This window comes from Anastrepha ludens, chromosome 2 (genome assembly GCF_028408465.1).
Source record: "Anastrepha ludens isolate Willacy chromosome 2, idAnaLude1.1, whole genome shotgun sequence".
In the NCBI taxonomy this organism is placed as follows: Eukaryota; Metazoa; Arthropoda; class Insecta; order Diptera; family Tephritidae; genus Anastrepha; species Anastrepha ludens.
In genome coordinates, this window is record NC_071498.1 from 117,785,223 (window position 1) to 117,804,662 (window position 19,440).

Here is a 19,440-nt window from a genome sequence, read left to right on the forward strand (position 1 = left end):
CATTAACGGTTAATCGATCAAAAGGGTGTGCTTTTTTCTGCACACAGCTGTATGTGCTTTACACCCTTCCGATGTATACCACACGCTGCCGAGATTCATTTATGTTTCTGGCAGATTTTCAATGTTCACACACATACACGAAGAGTTGAGTGTGTGTGCTCAGTTTCGCCAGTTTGCGCCCAACACCCTTCACAGCACATACACACACACACTGTTGCTGATTGTTTAGGCGTTTTTCGTCCATCTATCGAATTCTTGCTGCCTGAAATCGTTGGTGTTTCATTTACTCAAACCTCTGCTCACCACAACTCATCTCGTTTCACTTTATTTGAGGGGCAGATATCCAATATAACAACAATTTTTTTATCCATAACTATACATTTATGTATGTGAGTGTACAGAAGTACTAGCAGTGATTAAATACGCCTCGAAATGTGCATTTGTGGAAGTTCTTGCAAATTCTCAACAATATTAAATTACATGCAGATAAAGACTGGTGTGCTGCATTTTAAGGATTCTTTATTCTATTTTACTGTTGCCCAGATTGTAGCTCCTGCACGTTGTTCCTTGCATTTCAGTTTTATTTATTTTTTATTTTTTAAATTTTTCATTTCTTTCATATGAAATTTTTCACACCTGAACGTATTGAGTAAAATGCAATGGATGAATTTCAAAGTTTTTGGAAATCTTTAATTTACGGTAAATGTTTCATTTTTTTCAAAATTTGTTTGTATTTCATCTACATATTAAGTATTAGACAATATAGGCTGAATGTGTTATACGAGGGTTGTTATTCATATTATTGGCCTTCGACACTTCTAGTGCTATCAGGCGCCAACTGACGCTTCCATTCGAAAATTTGGGATATTTTACCATAAACGCAATCAGAATATTTTGAAAATTTTTTTTTTAATTAATATATAATATAAGGGTTTTAAGTAAACTTCGTTTGAATTACAAACTTGTAACTGTGGGTGCGATTTGCTTACTTAACTTTAAAAAGAAAAAACTAAAGAAGAATTAACTTTGGTTAAGTTTTTGCTTAATTAACTTAGCTAAATATCATCGATGATCATAAATTACAATTTTTTTGATTGGGTATGGGAATAAGTTTCCGTTCTCTAGTAATATACTGGTCATTTGAAAGTGGATATGTGAGGTCTCGATCGCAGTAGTTGCCATTCGTTTGAAGCGTAAAGATCCTTCTTCACCTCACGTCAAAAATGTCTACATTCGTCCCGAAAACAGCATTTTCCCGTCGCAGCCATTATTATTACCTTTTAAAGAAAAGTGCAGCTTACACGTGCCGTACATTGATCAATATTTACGGTAATTACGCTCCATCTAATATAATATATACAACTTGTGAAGAGTGGTTTCGACGCTTCCAAAGTGGCATTTTCGACGTGAGTGACAAAGCTCGTGAAGGGGCACCGAAAAAATTTGAAGATGCTCAACTACAACAATTATTGGATGAGGACGCAAGTCGAACCCTTGATGACATCTAAAGAGTTGGATGTTGACAGATCAACCGTCGATAAGCGTTTATAAGCGATGGGAATGGTCCAGAAAGCAGGTAAATGGTTGCCACATCAATTGAAGGAGAGGCATATCGAGAGACGTTTGGTTACGTGTGAGATGCTTCTTGAACGGCAGAAAAGAAAAAGGTTTTTGCATCACATCGTCACTGGCGATGAAAAATTTATCTATTATGTTAACCCTAAGCGTCGAAAATGTTGGACTCTGCCAGGTAAACCAGGTCCATCGACAGCGAAAAAAAAATTCTTGCTTCAAAGTTAATGTTGGGCATCTGGTGGGATCAGAGGGGTGTCAACTATTATGAACTCCTTAAACTATCTGAAACCAACACTGGCGATCGTCACCAAATGCAGCTAACGCGTTTAAATCGAGCTCTCATAGAAAAGCGGACGAAATGGGACGGTAGACATGACAAACTGATTTTGCTACATGACAACGCCAGGCCACACGTTGCTAAATCGGTCCACAAATATTTAGAGGAAGTGAATTGGGCCGCACATACTTCGCATAATATTCTGTATTATTTAATTGTTTAAATAATTCGTAACTTTGGCTAAGAAAGTACGCAAACTTATTCCATACCCCATAATTATCAATTACAGTTATATATCAGAATATTTTGATTTGTGTGCCATTTTAGTGTTTTTTTACAGTGGCTTTGGAAATTCATCTCGGCAAAGAAATTAAATAAAACCGCCAACTTTTTCGTGCGATTACTTTTCACAATTTTTGACGTGAACTAACAAGACAAGAATGCATCGATGAGCTTAAATCATTATGCAGCGAACAAACACCTTCCTTAAGCACCACCAAATAGTGATAAAATGAATTTTCTCGTCGTCGTTGTTTTTGTAATGATTTAACTATTTAAGATAAAGAGTTTGTTATTGAAATAAATATCCTGACAATTCAATAATACTTTAAAGAGTTTATTCTACTAAAAAGGCATCACTTAGTTGAAATGAGTGAGTTCGAGTTTTGTAGAGTGGCACCACTGGGTTCATTCGTAGAGGCCATTTCGTAAGCCATTGTCAAAGAATTTATTACGACGTGTTATGCTTGACGAAGAAAAGTTTCACAATAAAATTCAGAATGAAGAAGAACCTTTATTTTACCAATTTATGAAAATAGGGTTGATTAGTAAAATTTTACTTTGAAATCTATTAAAATGTTGTTTTTTTAAAGAAATTTGCATCATACACAAGATTGCAAAAAATCTTAGCATCGAAGTCAATTTCTCTACAGGGTCCGGCACTCGTAGTGCAACCAACTTCAGACCGCTCGCGCAGCTGATGCACGGGCTGCTAGTTGACTTAATGACAGTCCAGAGTAGTGTTTACAAACGCGTGGAAGCATTTTGCCGAAAGTAAACGCGAAAAAAGAAAATCAGTAACGGATTTCAAACGTAATAGTGTGATCGCATTATATTTGGCTGTAAAATCACAACCAGCGATTGTCCGTGAGCTAAAGCACCTTAAAGTAAAGAAAGTGTTTGTTTTGTCGCACCATTTCTCGTTTAAATGATCCTGGTAGCATCGCGAAACGCCATGGAGGTGGTCATCAAAAGACTGCAACGTTACGTGAAATGGTTCAAAAAGTGAAGAAGTGACTTGAGCGAAATCCCCAACTAAGCGCCAATCAAAAGGCGAAAGAACTGAAAATATTTGACCGTATCATCCGCCACATACCGAAAAATGATTTTAAAGTCAAACCGTACAAGATCCAAAAGGCGCATTATCTCTCACGGAAGTAGCAACAAGTCCGACTTGAGAGAATGAAAACGGTCAATTTCCGAACAATGTGTTTTCAGACGAGAAAATTGTTCAAATTGAGCAACTCGTAAACCAACAGCATAGGGTTTATTTGACCGACCCTTCATACGAGATTTTGAATCATCGATTGGCCACCAGGAGGCAGCACCCGCCACAGGTAATGGTTTGGGCCGCTGTAACCGAAGATGGGCGCTCTCCAATCGTTATCATCGAGCCTGGCGTCAAGGTAAATGCGAAATATTATCGGGAAAGTATTCCGGAGGTTGCTTTGAAGCCGTGGGCGCAGACAACCATTTCAGTGGCAGACCATGAACGTTTCAACAGGACTCGGCACCGTCTCACAAAGCTAAAAAACAACGTTCCGAACTGCATAACGTCCACACAATGGCTCTCAAATTCATCAGACGCGAATCCGTTGGATTATTCTCTTTGGGCATTTTGGGGAGAAAGGTCCGAACTAAAGAATTCACCAATCTCGAGGCACTGAAAAAAGGCATTATCTGCTAGTGGGCCAAAATACCTGCAAGTCACATTCGGGCAGCTTGCGATTCATTTCTGGACCGTCTCAAAGCCATAGCCAAGACAAAAGGTGGTCATATCGAGCAAAAGTAAATTGGTTCTAAATTTTGTATTATTTTCACACATTTTTTACTTTGAAATGCATAAAAGTAATTTCCCAAACTAAATTTATGGCCTTTTTAATTGTTTACACTTTGACTGCCGGTCCCTGTACATATCTCATTCCTTGGCGGCGACCACGCAACTTTTGAGCTGCCTTCTTTTAACGCCTCAAGCAGACGCATAAATGTTGATTTGTCCAATCGGAAATTTTTAGCAAATCTGCTATTTAAAACTTGTGAAATTATATATTTTAGCAATCAAAAATTTTCCCTAAAAAATGGCATCCATTTCCAAAGTAATAAAGGTATTTCTTAATGGAAATGAGAACGAAATTCTCTTAAATTTTCCTACCTTTCTTAATTCAAAATGATTTATTCTAAATATTCAAAATAATCCATTTTATTCTTAAGAAGAGAAAAATAATTACAAAATATCGCTGAAGAAATATTTTTTAAGGTAGAATTTGATGTTTTTTTCAACAATGAACACCTTACTTTCTATTTTATTGTGACATTGAAACAAAGTTTGACATTTGCTTGCTCTGTTAGGCAAGACATAATTTTACATTACCATAACCACATGAATCAGCGGATCGAACCAACCTATGGGCAACACTGTAATCGATTAGAGGATACATGGCATAATGTCGAAGTCATAACCGTAACAAATTGTCGCCTTAACCATAACCAGCTGGTTGTTGATTTGCTGCATTGTGGTAATATAAGTCCTTAGTGCTGCCCAAAGATCTGTTACAAGTTAAGTCCGTTATAGATACATATGACTTTATAATACAATACTTTTTCTTAATGAAGTTAGTTTTATTTAATCATGTAAATATTAAGAAACGAAAATTTTCAATTTTCATTCGAAACGGTCACCATTTGCTTTTACACAAGCCTTCAAACGATTAGGTCATTCAGGTACTGCAGCACGCACGGTTTTCATGGACATTGACGTCGCTGCTCGAAGTACAGATTATTTGAGATTCTCCAAATTTCTGTAAGGTCTTCTACAGGCCATGTTATCAAATTCTGAGCACAAACTGTATTCCATTGGATTCAGATCTGGATTTCCAGATAGCCAAATTTCAGCGGCAATGAGCCCAGCAATATTGTTTCTTAGCCACTGCTGGGTGGTTTTTGCGATAGAAGATCCAAAATGGAGAGCCCATTGAAGAGAGTACCGCTCAACTGCTTCACCACGCCTTCTAAGACATCTTCCTGATACACTTTTGCCCCTTTTTCACAGAAATAAAAAGAAAAAACCTAAGTAAAATATTGTATAAGTCTTGGCTAACAGAGCTATTAGAGGAGGTTCGCAAAGCTTAAGTTTTTTTTAAAAAGTTGCTTTAACTCTAAAAATATAATGAACGAATTTAATGATAATAGGAAATAATTGATGAATTTTATTAATGTAGAGGAATAATATGCATTTCAAAGTTTTATAGCAAAAACCCGTATTCCAATAGCTTAAGCCGTTTTTGATTTGTTGTAGTTTATTATTATAATTATTTCTTTTTTTTTGTAATTTAATTTTACGATTTCTTAACACATTTTAAATTATTGCCACGCCTCTTTTACATGTTTATAAAATTTATGTGGAATAGCTTCGAAATAAGAAGAAACGCTTTGGAAATCGAAACATTTTGCGCATAGTTATCAGCGAACACACGTATTTGGGGGCCTTATTTTATGAAATGTAGCGATTAAAGCGTTGATAATATGCTTTCTCTTTCAGCGACTATTTCGTGATTTTTATATCTACGAATTCAACGAAGAACTCGAACAATTTTTATACCTAAAGTTTTATTTTGGAACCTTAAAAAGCGAGGCGCTTTTTTAACGCTCCCTTTCCATCTTATTAGTTTTTATTATTCCATTAGTTTTCCAACCGTTCGTCATTAACTTCTCAATAATTTATCAAAATATTTTGCAAGCTGTCATAACATAATAAACATCTCCCTTTGTGCACATAAATGAATCCATTTAAGAAAACTTGCATGGCTGATAAATTAACTAAACGTTAACTCAACGACTTATTTGCGCTTAAATTAATCATATCATCAACATTAAATGACCAAAGAAGCACAATTCATTTTCACCCAATATATGTATGTGCATATGTATGCAACATAAAAAATATTTACCACATTCCACGAAAGGTAAACCCGCCTACTAAACAAAAAAGAAGAAAATAAATCAACAAGCACACCGCACGAGCAGCTCGAAGAGAACAAGAAGAAAAAACAATTTCGAGATAATAAAATGATAAAAATTTCATTGCGCAGCCACACGTCAAGCGAAGCGCCAAACGAGTCACGCATGCGCCGTGCCGAGCAGCCAAACAAAAAGTAAGGGAATGTGCAACGTTTACACCTAGCAGAGTGCTGCCCTCCAGCTCTAATTGGCATTACGCTTTTTCAACAACTAACTATCCGCAATCCGCCCGCGAGTCGTTCGTAAAAAAAAAACTGGAAAAAAGAGAAAAAACAATAGCCAAGTCAGGACCGATATTGACTCGTACGCGAGCGCGCGGCAAAGTCGACTACTTCCACCGTCACTGCTGCGTCTGCCTGACAGGCTGATTGTTATCTACCCACGCGCTGGCGCAGACACTGCAAAGTACTCATAAATGCTAAGAAGTCAGTGTTAAAGGGGCGCGTGCGCATACATACGTTTAATGAAATGAAAATGATCATTATTAAAGCCTCAAATGTCAAAATGCCAGTTGTGCATGGCCCATGGCCGATGTCCGATGGCCAGGCGCTCGCTTCCCTTTTTATTCATTTATACTTTTTCTGTTTCATTTCTCTTATCGAAATCGCATTGTTGTTATTGCATTTAAATGAGTGAATGGTGGAGTGAATAACAGGATTACCAAAGGATCAGCATGTAGATGGATACACAAGTACCTACACATGAGCACACACACATATGTACATACATACACATCTAAATATTCGAGTGCTTAAAAATGTGTATGTATGTAAATAAGCGGAGTAGTTCGCTTTTTTCGAGGGGAGATAATTTAAGTGCAACATTTTTTTAATTCAACACATTCGTTAATCGCTTGACGTAATTTGATCTTTGATTACGAAATGTTTTATTTGTCCCTCTCTTCCTCGCACTTTCTTATGTTTAAGTTTTTCATATGGGTGATATGGAATTTATTAATGAACTCAACTGGCAGTTGTTGGCTCTTAATAGGTGCGTACGTTTCCCTTGTTTGTTGTTGTTCATGATTACCTGCTGCCTTCATGGATGGGTATATGGCGAAGAGCTTAAGGGTATTTAACCTCATGCACATAAATAATTTGTTACTTTCATTAAATATTGATCAGATGGTCATTAAGTTTTTGGTAATTTAATACCTCCAGTGAGGCCTACTTCAGGTTTTCATGCACATTTTAGCATTTGACCCACTAATTTACTTATCGATCTGGAATTCAACAACAAAAGCAAAAATGTGTGAGTAAACTTTAATTTCGCGAACAAAGAAATAAAAACCATACATTTTTTGTATGAGATTAACATTTCATGTCATGAAAGACGCTGTCACAGATGAGTAAAAAAATAAAAATAGTAAGCAAAAATGCGTCAAAAAAACACCTCGTGCCAATTGTGAAGGGTATTTAAAAACTGACGCCTAGATGCCAGTAGTGAATAGGTTAAGCTGCAATTAGTGGTGCCGTAGCCATAACGTCATAGGCGTAGCCATAACCATAGCCGCAACACTACAGCATTTGTCGATTAGTCGTACCGTAACCATAAACAGCTGGTGGCCACAGTGTCCGAATTCGTTGGTATGTGACTATCATTCGGGAGTGTGTAGATCAAATAATATAAATAATAAGAGTGCATAAACATCAAATAATAGAAAAAATGTTCCTCAGAGCGGTTACCCCTCGGCAGGCAAGCCTCCGAGCGTATTTCTGCCTGAAAAAGCTCCTCACAAAAACCCTTTGCCGTTCGGAGTCGGCTTAAAGTTGTAGGTCCCTCCATTTGTGGAACATCATCAAAACGCATAGGAGAAGGAGCTCGACCTAACACCCAACAGAAGTGTACGCGCTAACTTCTTATTTTTTGTTACCAAAAAATCCTGATATTGAAGTAGAATTACTGACAACATTTGCATTTTGTCATAAAAACATGAATAATTTTCCACTAAATCAATAAATTTTTCGTCGCTCATTTCTAGCACTCAAATTTTTATCGCAAAAATCAAAACACATGTAAAGTATTGCACAGCTGCAATAGCTACATACGGCTACGGTTATGATTACGGCATTGTGGTGCGGCACCTATAACCCTTTACAGTGATGCCCATATATTTGATCTGAACAGTTGATTGCTATGGTTACGGTTATGGCCAAGGCACGGCACCAGTAATCGCAGCTTTCGATTAGGTTGAACTGGTTGACTTGCAGTCACGCATAGACCGCTTGGAGGTCTTTGGTTATGCCTTTTTTTAAATAGTCCACCCGCATGGTGCCTGTTTTCTATTCTAATTTAATGAGATATTTCCAACCCGCCGCTGAGATGTCTTCCAATACGTCAAACTGTGGTGCCCCCCAAAAGTTTTAAGTGTTTTTTGAATAATGCAGGGCATCCGCAAAGGAGATGCTCTATAACTCCCTTTGAGCCTTCCTCCATACTTTTTCTGCATTTCTCGCAGTTCGAGATTCCTATCTTATAAGCTTACGCTGGGGCAATGTCTTCATGTTAGTGATAGTATAAATCGAGTATGACAGTGGTCGTCTTGTTTATAAATAATCTTTGCATTTCCGCCTCTCCCATCTTGTTCTAAATTTTCTGATCATGTTTTCGTCTAGTGCGTTGTATCATGTTCGTATTGACTTTGGTATCTCGTTAACAAGATCCGAAGATGGAAATACCCCAGATTTTCATATATCGTCTACTATCTCGTTCCCTTCAATATTCTTATGGTCTGGAACCCAACAGAAATGTAACTTACAATTAGCTGCCAAACTTTCCACTGCGTCCCTGCTCTGAAGAACGAACTTGACGTTATACTAAGCGATTTAATTGCTTTAATGGCTGCCTGACTATATATGTAAGTAAACCTTGGGTTGGTCTCAGTAGTAAAACCAGCTAGGCCTGCTGCCTTTCTAACTGCACTAGTCTGAAAGTTTATACGACTTCCTTAGGTCTAACTCTGGACAGTATATCCCAATGCCTACTCCACTTGTAATTTTAAGACCGTCCGTACAAAAGTTAAGTGCGTTAAATACGTTTGGACCGAAAGCCCTTACGTCATCCCTCTTTTTCGATAGTGATCTTGAACCTAGTATAATAATTCCTTTTCTTTATGTCAACTTTGAAATTTGTGTAATACATAGATATACAATTTTACACGATAGAACAACGCGTTAAAATTATTGTAACTTATTATGGAAATGGTCGACCTTTAAGAACAACATATTCGGAAATTCGTAATTTTTTTGTTTTAAAAAACAGACTTTCAGATCAGTAACTGGCCTTTCTGTTGAGAATACTGCTGATGTATCGCAAAGTGTTGCTGAACAACTTTCAACATCAGTATCTCGACGTTCTCAACAATTAGGCATTCATCAATCGTCTGTTTAGCTATAGACAACTGATTGAGGATTTTTTGTGGCCTCAGCTTGAAGGAATAGAACATAGCTTGAATGTTTATTTTCAACAAGCTGGAGCCACAAGCCACACAACATGGAAAAACAGTGCATCCACTTCTTGTGGAGTCTAAAGTCTAAAACACAACATTCGAATAGAGATTGCTGAGTTCAATACGACATTGTGCGAGCGGATCCTTTAAAACTTTATTTCTCGTATGAGAGCCTGTAGGCGAGCTCATGGTGGGCATTTAAACGTCATTTTTCACATAGAATTGTTTGAAGCCGTATTTTTAATAAAAAATAGAGAAACCTGTAAGAATCAAATTTTTTTGCATTTTTTATTAGAAAACTACATCTAGACGCCTCTATTGAAATACCCTTTATAAATTAAAGAGGTTTTTATTTCTAACATTTTTAACATAACTCTGATTAACATAATTGTAATTATAATAAGCTGAACTCAATCACTCTTCTCTATTAACTTCAATGATCGCTTTCACGATGCACAAAATGCAGAGGTGTGGCCAGCATCAGACCGTTAACCCTTTCGCTACATCTTTTTATTGCGCCATCCAAAAAATTCAAATTTTTGTCTGACTATTTATTTTAGGACCAATAACAATACAAATAAAATGTTTTTTTTTATTTTTTTTTGTTAAGTGCTTTTTTTTAATGTTGCCATATGGCAACAAGTGTTTTGTATTGGTTTCAATCGCAAATAAACTTCTTCTGCAATCTAATGCAAGTTAACACCTTACGAGAAATTTGTTGCCATATGGCAACAAGCTTACTTTTAAAAATTAGCACAGCTTTTAAAGTTGCGAGCGAAAAAATATTTATATGCCAAATGACAGATTGAACATTTTTCTATATGTATACTTTATTCAAAAATTGTTGAAAACATTTGCCCAAAATGCCTCAAAAATCTAAAAATGCAAAATACAAATTTCAGAGCGAAGTGCTATATGCCAGAAGGCTTTCTTTAAAAATGTTGTATTACCGATATATAATATAATGGGCGGTTATTATTTATTTTATTTCTGTTTAACCATTAAACTTCAATTTTTGAAAATATGTAACAAAAAAGTTGATATTTTGTACAAGAGAGTTTTGACGGCCTTTTAAAGTTTACTGTTGCCATATGGCAACAATATCGCGAAAGGGTTAACTGGCTCTCAGCGATTTAGGAGCAATCAGCTGATTTGCTGACGTAACCGGGGATGCCACAGGGATATATTGAGGACAAAATTGATATTGTGTTAGTGAGATAGGAAAACATCAAAGAAGCCACCGCCCATTTTATTTCGTTGTCATCTGAGCAGGGACTGATTGGACGAGCGTAAGAATCCGAGTACGTGTAAAATGAGCAGATACAATTCTGCTGCCGAATCCCCGATAGTGAAGGCTGTAATAATTTTTTTTTTTTTGTATATCACCACCACAATCTCAATATTTTCGTAAACAAACCATTGTCATGGCCCCGGTTAAGTCAACCCATCAGCCGAATCTTTTAAATTCGCTGCGAGCGGTCTGATCTTGGCCAAACCGCAAAAATCTTTTCACCATTGTTGTAAAGTTGTATGCTCACAATGTTCGCTAGTTGGAAGAGATCAGATATCAGATCCGTTTAATATGAGTGACCAGCAATTATTTCCGTTTAACTTATGTAAAAGGCAACGGAATATCAATTATAGTTTTCCGATTACTATATTTCAGCGGCTGCCAAAGTTACCAAAGTTCATCGAGCTATTAAAATATATATTCAGTAAGCTTTGCCATTGCATCGTAAATCGATTCACGCTTGCGGAACGTATGGTACTCATTAAAAAAATATTGTATTATCTAAATCTCGGCTCAGTATAAGTACGCAGATCCGGATTTTGTGCAAAAAATCATCTTCTCGAACAAGATCGAGTTTTGGCTCAACAACTATGTCAACAAGCAAATTTGCTTGCAAATAGGAACGAACACAATTCACGTTTGGTCGACCAATGTGTCCACAAAGTCTCATGCAATTTTTGACATGGCAGCATCATTGAAACTTCTTTGCTTCGGAAATAAAAAGAGGTACCGAGGCACCAAGAGCGCCGTTAATTGACTTTCTGTGACCAGAGCTCGATAACATCGATATATGTGAGCTTTCATTCCACCTAGGCGGCGCTTCATGCCATACAAGCGACGCAACGCTCAAAGTTATAAAGAAGAAATTTGACGACATGAATTGGCGGCCACGATCATGCAATTTGACACCCGTCGATTATTTTCCCCGGGGCGCTACATCAAGTTCTCAGCCTACGCTAACTGCTTTTCTTAGATGACATTTCGAATATGCCACTTTTATTAGGACACCACAAGAAGTTGCCTACATAAATAGAATGGAGAGGTTAGTTGGTTGAAGTGGTAATTTAAAAAGATTCCAATTAGCGCTTCCGCGTTGAAAGTTTTCCTCTATCAGTTTATTCAGTATAGGCCATCATCTCTGTCGCAGCTTCAAGAAACACTAATTATGCTCCTTTTAATACAGACTTCATCTCGAAGAATAGATAGAAGTCGAACGACTCAAGATCTGTCGAACGAGTTGGATAGTCTAATACTGGGTTGATTTACCAGGCTAAAAATTTCTTGAAGGCCAATGCAGATTGAGCCGGTATGGAATCCATTCCTCCTTCTTTCACAAAATGGGTAATTTTTGCGTTTTTCCTGACTCGTTTATGAAGCGCAGTAAAAAGGTGGAGGCAGTAATGTTTATTAAAATTTGGCTTTCAGGAATCCAGTGAAGGTATACAAATCGTATACGAAAAATAATCATAACATCTTTGAATTTTGATTTGCTCATTCGAGCAGAATCGTAATTAAAAAATCACGATCCGTCCAAATGTTATTATCCTTTCTAATAAAGTTAAGTACCCGTAGATTTTACCCATCACCTGAGGACTTGAACATTGATTGGATTTGCGCCGTGTTGCTGCAAAGTAGGTCGCTGCTCCCATAGGACCTGAATTTCATGCAAGAAAGGGACGGCGTTAATATAGTCAAATACATGATTTCCAAGGCTGCATCCGACCCAACACTCATCAAACGCACCACTACTGGAGAGGAGACATGAGCACGACACTGAGCTTTGCCCTCGCTCGTTTGACGTCTGAATCAGAACCAAAAAACGGGTTTTATAGATTACAACAGTATTGTACACCGTCCGCCAGAAGGTCCGACGGTTAATAAAGAATATTATTTGGGCATTAGGAGACGTTTACGTAAAACAAATCGCCAAAACAAAAAGGATTTGTGGGAAAACAACTCGTGGATTTTGCACCATGATAGCGCACCCTCGCAGAGTGCCATCATCATCCGTGAATTTTTGCCCAAGAACGAAACCAATGCCATCGAATTCGTCAATGCCTCTCTGCGATTTGTTTCTGTTTGATCGAATCAGAAAACCATTTCGGGGAGTGCGTAAGGAAGCAATGGAAAAAATCGAAGGTGGCTCTGATGGATACACCGAAAATAAAGTTCCAGTAATATTTCGAGAGCTGGATCAAACGCTGGCATAAGTGCAAGGCCGATGATGGGACATATTTTGAAGGCGATAATATCACTTTTGAAAAATAAATTTGCATTTTGAATTTTCTGAATATATTCCAGGAACTTTTTGATCAAAGTGGTAGCGCGCCACATTGTGGTTAGTATTTTTAAGCGACTAGTACATGGGACATGTTTCAAAATTTTTATGAAATTGAGTATTTATTTTCAAAACACGCACCAGAAAGGGACTGCTAAGCTCAGGGAGAGGGAAAAAACCGCCGATCGTTCAGGACGAGAGATATTGGAGTGCGCAGTAAAGAAAATAAATACGTTGAACGTTATAAAAACTAAGGCTCTATTTGACACAAGAAAAATTTTTCATAAAATCAAAAAATAGTTATAAACAAACTGCTATCACTGCTAATGTTGGAATGCCTGAGTGGATTCTTTATTGCACGGATTTCGCTTCCACTTGACTAAGTAATGCCGTCATCTTCCGTCTTATCAGATTCAAAGTAATATTCGTCAGAGCTGGCACTATCTAATCACTGCCTAACGATAGATGATGCGAACCTACGAACTAATTTGGACGGCTCTCGCCGACACTCGTTCCCAAAGGGTTAAAGGAATGTTACCCGAACTTCTGGCTGATCTCGTTTACATTTATTTCAGCTTCATAGCTCATAAGGTTTATAGAGCCATCCAGTGCTGTACGACCAATCTACTTTTGATAAATTTATTGAGCCTTTTGACTCGTGGAACTCTTGAAATAAGTCGTTCTTATGGAAAGAGCTTGATGCTAAGATAAGATGCAATGAATGGATGTAGCATGAAATGCTAAAGAAAATTACACACTTGCAGGCGTAAGTATACAGTAGAGTGGGCCGAAAAAAAATTTTTTTTTTAGGATCGAGTTCTAATAGGGCGGAAAAGTTGCACTGTTAGACTAATAAAGTGCGTGCCAAATTTCAGCCCAATCGAACGATATCTTCTGTCGCCAGCAGAGACCCCAAATTTTGAAATTTCAGTTTCAATTCTGAACAATTTTAACATTTTTTAAAATACTATGTATTTGTTATCATTTTATATGAGAACGCCCACCGAAACAATTTTATTCACTACACTCATCCATGTTTGTTTGATCAAGCAATACGTTTATGGAGCTCCCAGTAGCTCGTCCTTGTACTGCGAGTTGAATTCAAGTTACAGCATTTACTTTGTCTATTTTTTCTTCCGCTTTATTCGAAAGATATTGTTTCGTATAAAAGCATTTAATTATAATCTTTTATTAAAAGTTTTAATGACGACAATGACCAAATTTACCCTAAGACAAACGATTAGTTGCCCATAGCCAAAGATTTGCCAGATCATCAACTACCAAGTTATGAAGATGTAATGAGATGTTGTTTTTTTCAAAGACGGGAACTGGGAGTAGAGTCAGGAGAAAACAGAAAGCCGGCCTTTTCGATCATAGCCGAACAAGTTGCCAAGAAAATCATATTTATAACAAAGCATCTATTCCCACAGTTTCACATTCACGCTAATATACATGATAAATGAGTATCATAAAAAGACAGAGACTTTAAGGCGAATGCTTCCCGACTTTTTGATATTTCAGCTTGTAAGTGTCAAGATTGTACAACTTGCTCATGTAAAAGAGAAAAAACATCAAGTCAGCAACGGTCGCTGGCTTACGTGTGGTAATAGAATTTTGCGTTTGTATATTTCAACAGTTCGACCTTCAAAGATCTTGTAAAATATTTACTGGCCCAATTTGGTGTAAAATACAAAATAATACCTCCCTTGAAAACGGGCCAAGGCTCCTATTTGAAACTATCAGACTGACCCGGTACCTCGCACCTAAATATTTAGATGTTGTTAATGTTTCTATTTTTTTTTTTGCTCTTCCGGAAAACATCCTTTTCACAAAGACGACTGATGCAAGACGAGAAGTTCGCAAAAATTTTGCAAGCGCGCAATAGTTTACTATAGGTTTTTTAATAAGGGCGGGTAGATGTTGAAATGGAATAAAATAGTGTTTGCTGTGTGGCACGTAGCGCCATCGTGCTGGAACCACATGTCGTCTAGGTCCATATGGTTCAATATGGGCCACAAGAAATTGGAAGGGCCACCACGTCTACCGAAAAATTGGCGCAATGCGCGAAACGTTTGCGTTAATGAACACTCATTTTGATAATAAAGTTTTATCGTTTGAAAGTGCTGTTCAATCGTGTAACTTGCCTTGATGATTTGGCATAAACAACTGAATAATAAACAAAAGATTTGACAGATGTCACCAAAACAAAATGGCTGCCACAGGGCGCCAAAATCGACCCGCGACAATTGAAAAACCCTTCACCTGCATGTCGCACTCTACCCAATCTCGATTTTGATGCTGATGATTACAGCAAAATGATAAACTGGTCTTCGGTAATCCTCCCGCTCTAAAGGGCGTAACAAATTAAATTCTTACGGAGATTTTACCATCCAACAATGTGTATGCGAATTGGGCGTTCTCTAAATGTCCATGCCACACACCTGCGATGGAGCGAATGGTGAAACTCGTTACTGAAGCTTCGGGTATGCGGAAGTGAGGCTCGGGATTGATTCATTAGGTGTACTTTAGCATCCCGTCAAACTATGCCTCAGTTGCTTTACGTTAAAAAACCGCATTGTTTTCTTGAAATACCTTTTATGTTATTATTTTTTTTCAATATTACATGACATGAAAAAAAGAGCAAACCCAGTTAAAAAACAAGGAATGAAATAAAAATAATAAAAATTAAAAAATAAAAAAAAAAAAAAAACAAAAGAAAAAAAACAAAAAAATAGGAACCCAAAGTACAGCAACCTCCACGTGGTGGGTTCTGGGCTACAAAAATATTTATGTACTCTTATTTTCGCAAGAAAAAGTAGGCAAAAAGCTGCACAATCAATAACGTTTTACTATTATTTTATAGTGTACAGCTGCTCAATCTTGGGTAAATTTATGTCTAATTAGTTTACAGTCCTTATTTTTGGTATGAAATGTGCTGCGGAATGTATGCATAGAGAAAAAAATATCCTAAAAAATTAAATTTTTCAGATTATCAACTGAAATTTGAATATTTGAGGTCTCTGCTGGCGACAGAAGATACCGTTCGATTATGCTTTGGCACACACTTTACGAGTATTAGTCTAACAGTCCAACTTTTCCGCACTATTAGAATTCGCTCCTAAGCAAACATTTTTTTTCGGCCCACTCTAGTATACAGGCGAGAAGAAATTTGTGCATAAGTCGCTTAACGATAACTAAATTGAGCATTCACTTTAAATCTTATCTCCGTTTATATATACGACAAAGGATTTGAAGAAACAGCTCAAATCTTTGAAAGCAAAATCCATGAATTTCGCTCTATAAAAATAGTCGCATAAAGCGATCCTTCGTATGCAGTTCGTATTGAAGACACAAAATCTAATTCCGCTCTAGGAGAATCTCTATAGATTTAATCAGAGGTGCTTTCGATTCCCCAAACTTCTTAGCGAGTAGTGAATAAAACAAGAAATATTCCTTGAATTCAGCAGCCCTGCATTATTTACATTTTAACAAACTGTTATGTAAATCATTGCTTTTCAAAGCACTTCGCCTGTAAGTATGCAAAGTATAAGAAAAAATATCCCTACTTGTACAGGGTGGCGCAAAATTATTCACCCATCAATTTTGATTTAGAATAACTTGTTTACTAAATAAGGGAAAGTGATTTTGAGTGATGGAAATCTTTGTTTTAATCATCACGCGCTCCACTGCTTGCCTGTTTGTATACCGCAGCTGTCTGGTTCACAAGTGTCAAATATAATTGAGGTACGACACCATTTGCAAAAATGATAGTATCAGAAGAATCGGGTGATTGATTTTGCGTCTCCTTGTACTTGGAAGCACAGGCTTAACCAAATCACTTGTGAGCTAAGCGGCAATAAATAAAGTTGGTTGATAAATGCTAAATTGTTGTTGCTCTCACATGCAGATTTTTCGCTTGGCGAGCAGCGGAATTATTTAGCGCGGAAAGACATGGTGAATCGAAAGCGGCAAATATTAGAAGTAATTAGAGATTTATATTTGGTAAGTTTAGGAAATGTGGGTGAATCTAGTTCGGTCACCCTAAATCTAGCAGTGCCAACCGATAATGAAAATTAGCAACCCACCAGAATTTATTAGTGCTTTATAATTCGAGCAAATCTGTAAAATATGCATAATTACGCAATTCTAGTTAAATAGTTCATACTGCATATTTTTAAGTAACAACGAAATATTATTTCTTAAACGATTTTTTTTTTAAATGCAAGCTAATCCTTGAACACTCTTAGGCTACCCCACAGATGATCTCCATTTTGTACTTTGCTTCTTCCACGGATTTCTGACATTTCTGCTAATTACGAATGTGTGTGTATTTATTCCCCAGCGTACTTACCTCGAAAGCATTGCCGCATCCTGTGGTCCACCGGCGCCCGGTTGTGGCAGCTGTGGTATCGGTGTGATTAACGTTTGCCCATTATGGCCACAGCCACTCTTTTTAGTTGGCTCACCGCGACTGAGGATGCTCGATATAGAGAAACTTGTAAAACCATTGCCCGTTGTCACCTTGCCATTACCGCCCGCCGCACCACAGCCGTTACTCGTCTCACCGCGACCCAGCGCCATATTCTGACTGCTGCCATTACTGTCGCTATTGTTGTTGTGATTGAACAGCTTACTATTATTGTTATTGTTATTATTATTATTGTTGTTGTTGCTGCATGTCAGCGAGGTAACCTCATCGCCGCCATTGCGTTCGGGCGAGTGTGGCGCCACGGCAGCCATAGTGGGCGGACTAAGCCGATCCACCGCCGCTGAGACCATTGCCAGTTGACCAGGTGTCGGTGTGACCGCCGCATGTTGCAGCAATTGCTGGTGCGCCGGGTAGGCAGGATGCGCTGGATGCAGATGGCCGAAACTGTGGAGAGCATGATGCAACGCCACCGGATGACCGCTCAGACTACTTAAGTGATGCTGAAGGTGATGGTGCAGCACCGTTGGCGGCACGGCGGCCAGCGCTGTGGTGGTCGGGCTGTGGAAGTGTGAACTGGATGTGGGTGTGCCGGCGGCTGTGGTTGGCGTTGATGTAGTGGTCGGTGTGCTGCCGTTGGAGGGCGCCGGCGAGGCGGAACGCAAGGGTGTGTCGCGGCCATTCCCACAACCGGCCGGACTGGGTTCGGGGCTGGACACCACGCTGATGTCGACTTCAGCCTCAGAGGAAGACATTGACTTTGGTGTGATAAGCGTTGTTAATTGGATTTTGGTGAATGCGTGAATGGGCAACACTGTTTTGCGATTTACGCTTATTTACACAATTTTTTTTTTCCTAACTCAAAAGTTGAAAGTTTATTCGAAGAACTTCAGATTTTGTTGCACAAACACTTGATAGAAATTGTTAAGCGTTAATGTGCGATTGATTATGAACTTTCATTTTAATGGATCTAGTTTTAGTTTCATTAATTTTATTTGTATACACTTTTCATTGTTACTTCTGATTTGTCATTCGACAGTTCCGGAAACGTTAACAAACGTCACATAAAGGACCCACTTGGAGTTCACTTCAGTTAAGCACAATTATTTAGACGCGCTCGTACTCGTACACCCGCAACTTTACCGTAGGACGTCTTTACCGCTTCATCTACGCTTCGCATTTAAATTGAAATTTTGAATTCAAAACATCACCGTCCTCGACACAACTCGGAAAAAGTGTTCTGTTTCACTGAACGCATTCGACCGCTTATCTACTCTGCTACTATTGTCTCTATGACTGTATGTCTGTCTGTCTGCTGGTTGGCTTGTTTGTTTCTTCTTAGGCGATCGTTTAGTTTTATTGTTTTCCACGATTTAACCCCCGGTCGTTTGAGTCGTGCTGCAAATCTAACTGTATACTTTGTCGCCACGCTGCACAACTAAAACTAAGGTGGTTGGTCGGAATTCTTTTGGTCTTAGCGCTAAAATGGTTTTCCACAATTTCGCAGCACACTCACGCACCTACCTATATACATATACAGACATACACATACACGCACACACACAACTATAGCATCTAAAATTGTTCTACCCAACAGAACCCTTGCCATGCCGCATTGCGTTAGGAGGGTTGTTCGGAAATTGCAAATTGTTCGCGGGGCTGAACGTCGTTTGTTGCTCACTCAAATAAGAACACCGCGCCTCCTTCCATGCAGCCTCTCTGCCGTACTCTGCTCACTGAGTATGCACGAAAGAGCGAAGTATATCGTGCTCAGCTCGTCGTGTGCTGCCTTGCAAGGGGTTGGTCGATTGGTTCGCTATATTTGAATTACAACCTTCAAATTGCTGCC

The 19,440-nt window shown here is 38.2% G+C and overlaps 1 protein-coding gene across 1 annotated transcript in view; it reads right to left on the minus strand.

Moving 5' to 3' along the window:
- Window positions 1-18,533, minus strand: part of LOC128859127 (homeobox protein Hmx) — a 57,482-nt gene extending 38,949 nt beyond the window's left edge. Inside the window, exon 1 of the mRNA XM_054095880.1 lies at window positions 17,517-18,533. Coding sequence (XP_053951855.1) covers window positions 17,517-18,346 — 830 coding nt within the window. The 5' untranslated portion in view covers window positions 18,347-18,533. The remainder of the gene's footprint in view (window positions 1-17,516) is intronic.
- Window positions 18,534-19,440: the final 907 nt, after the last annotated feature.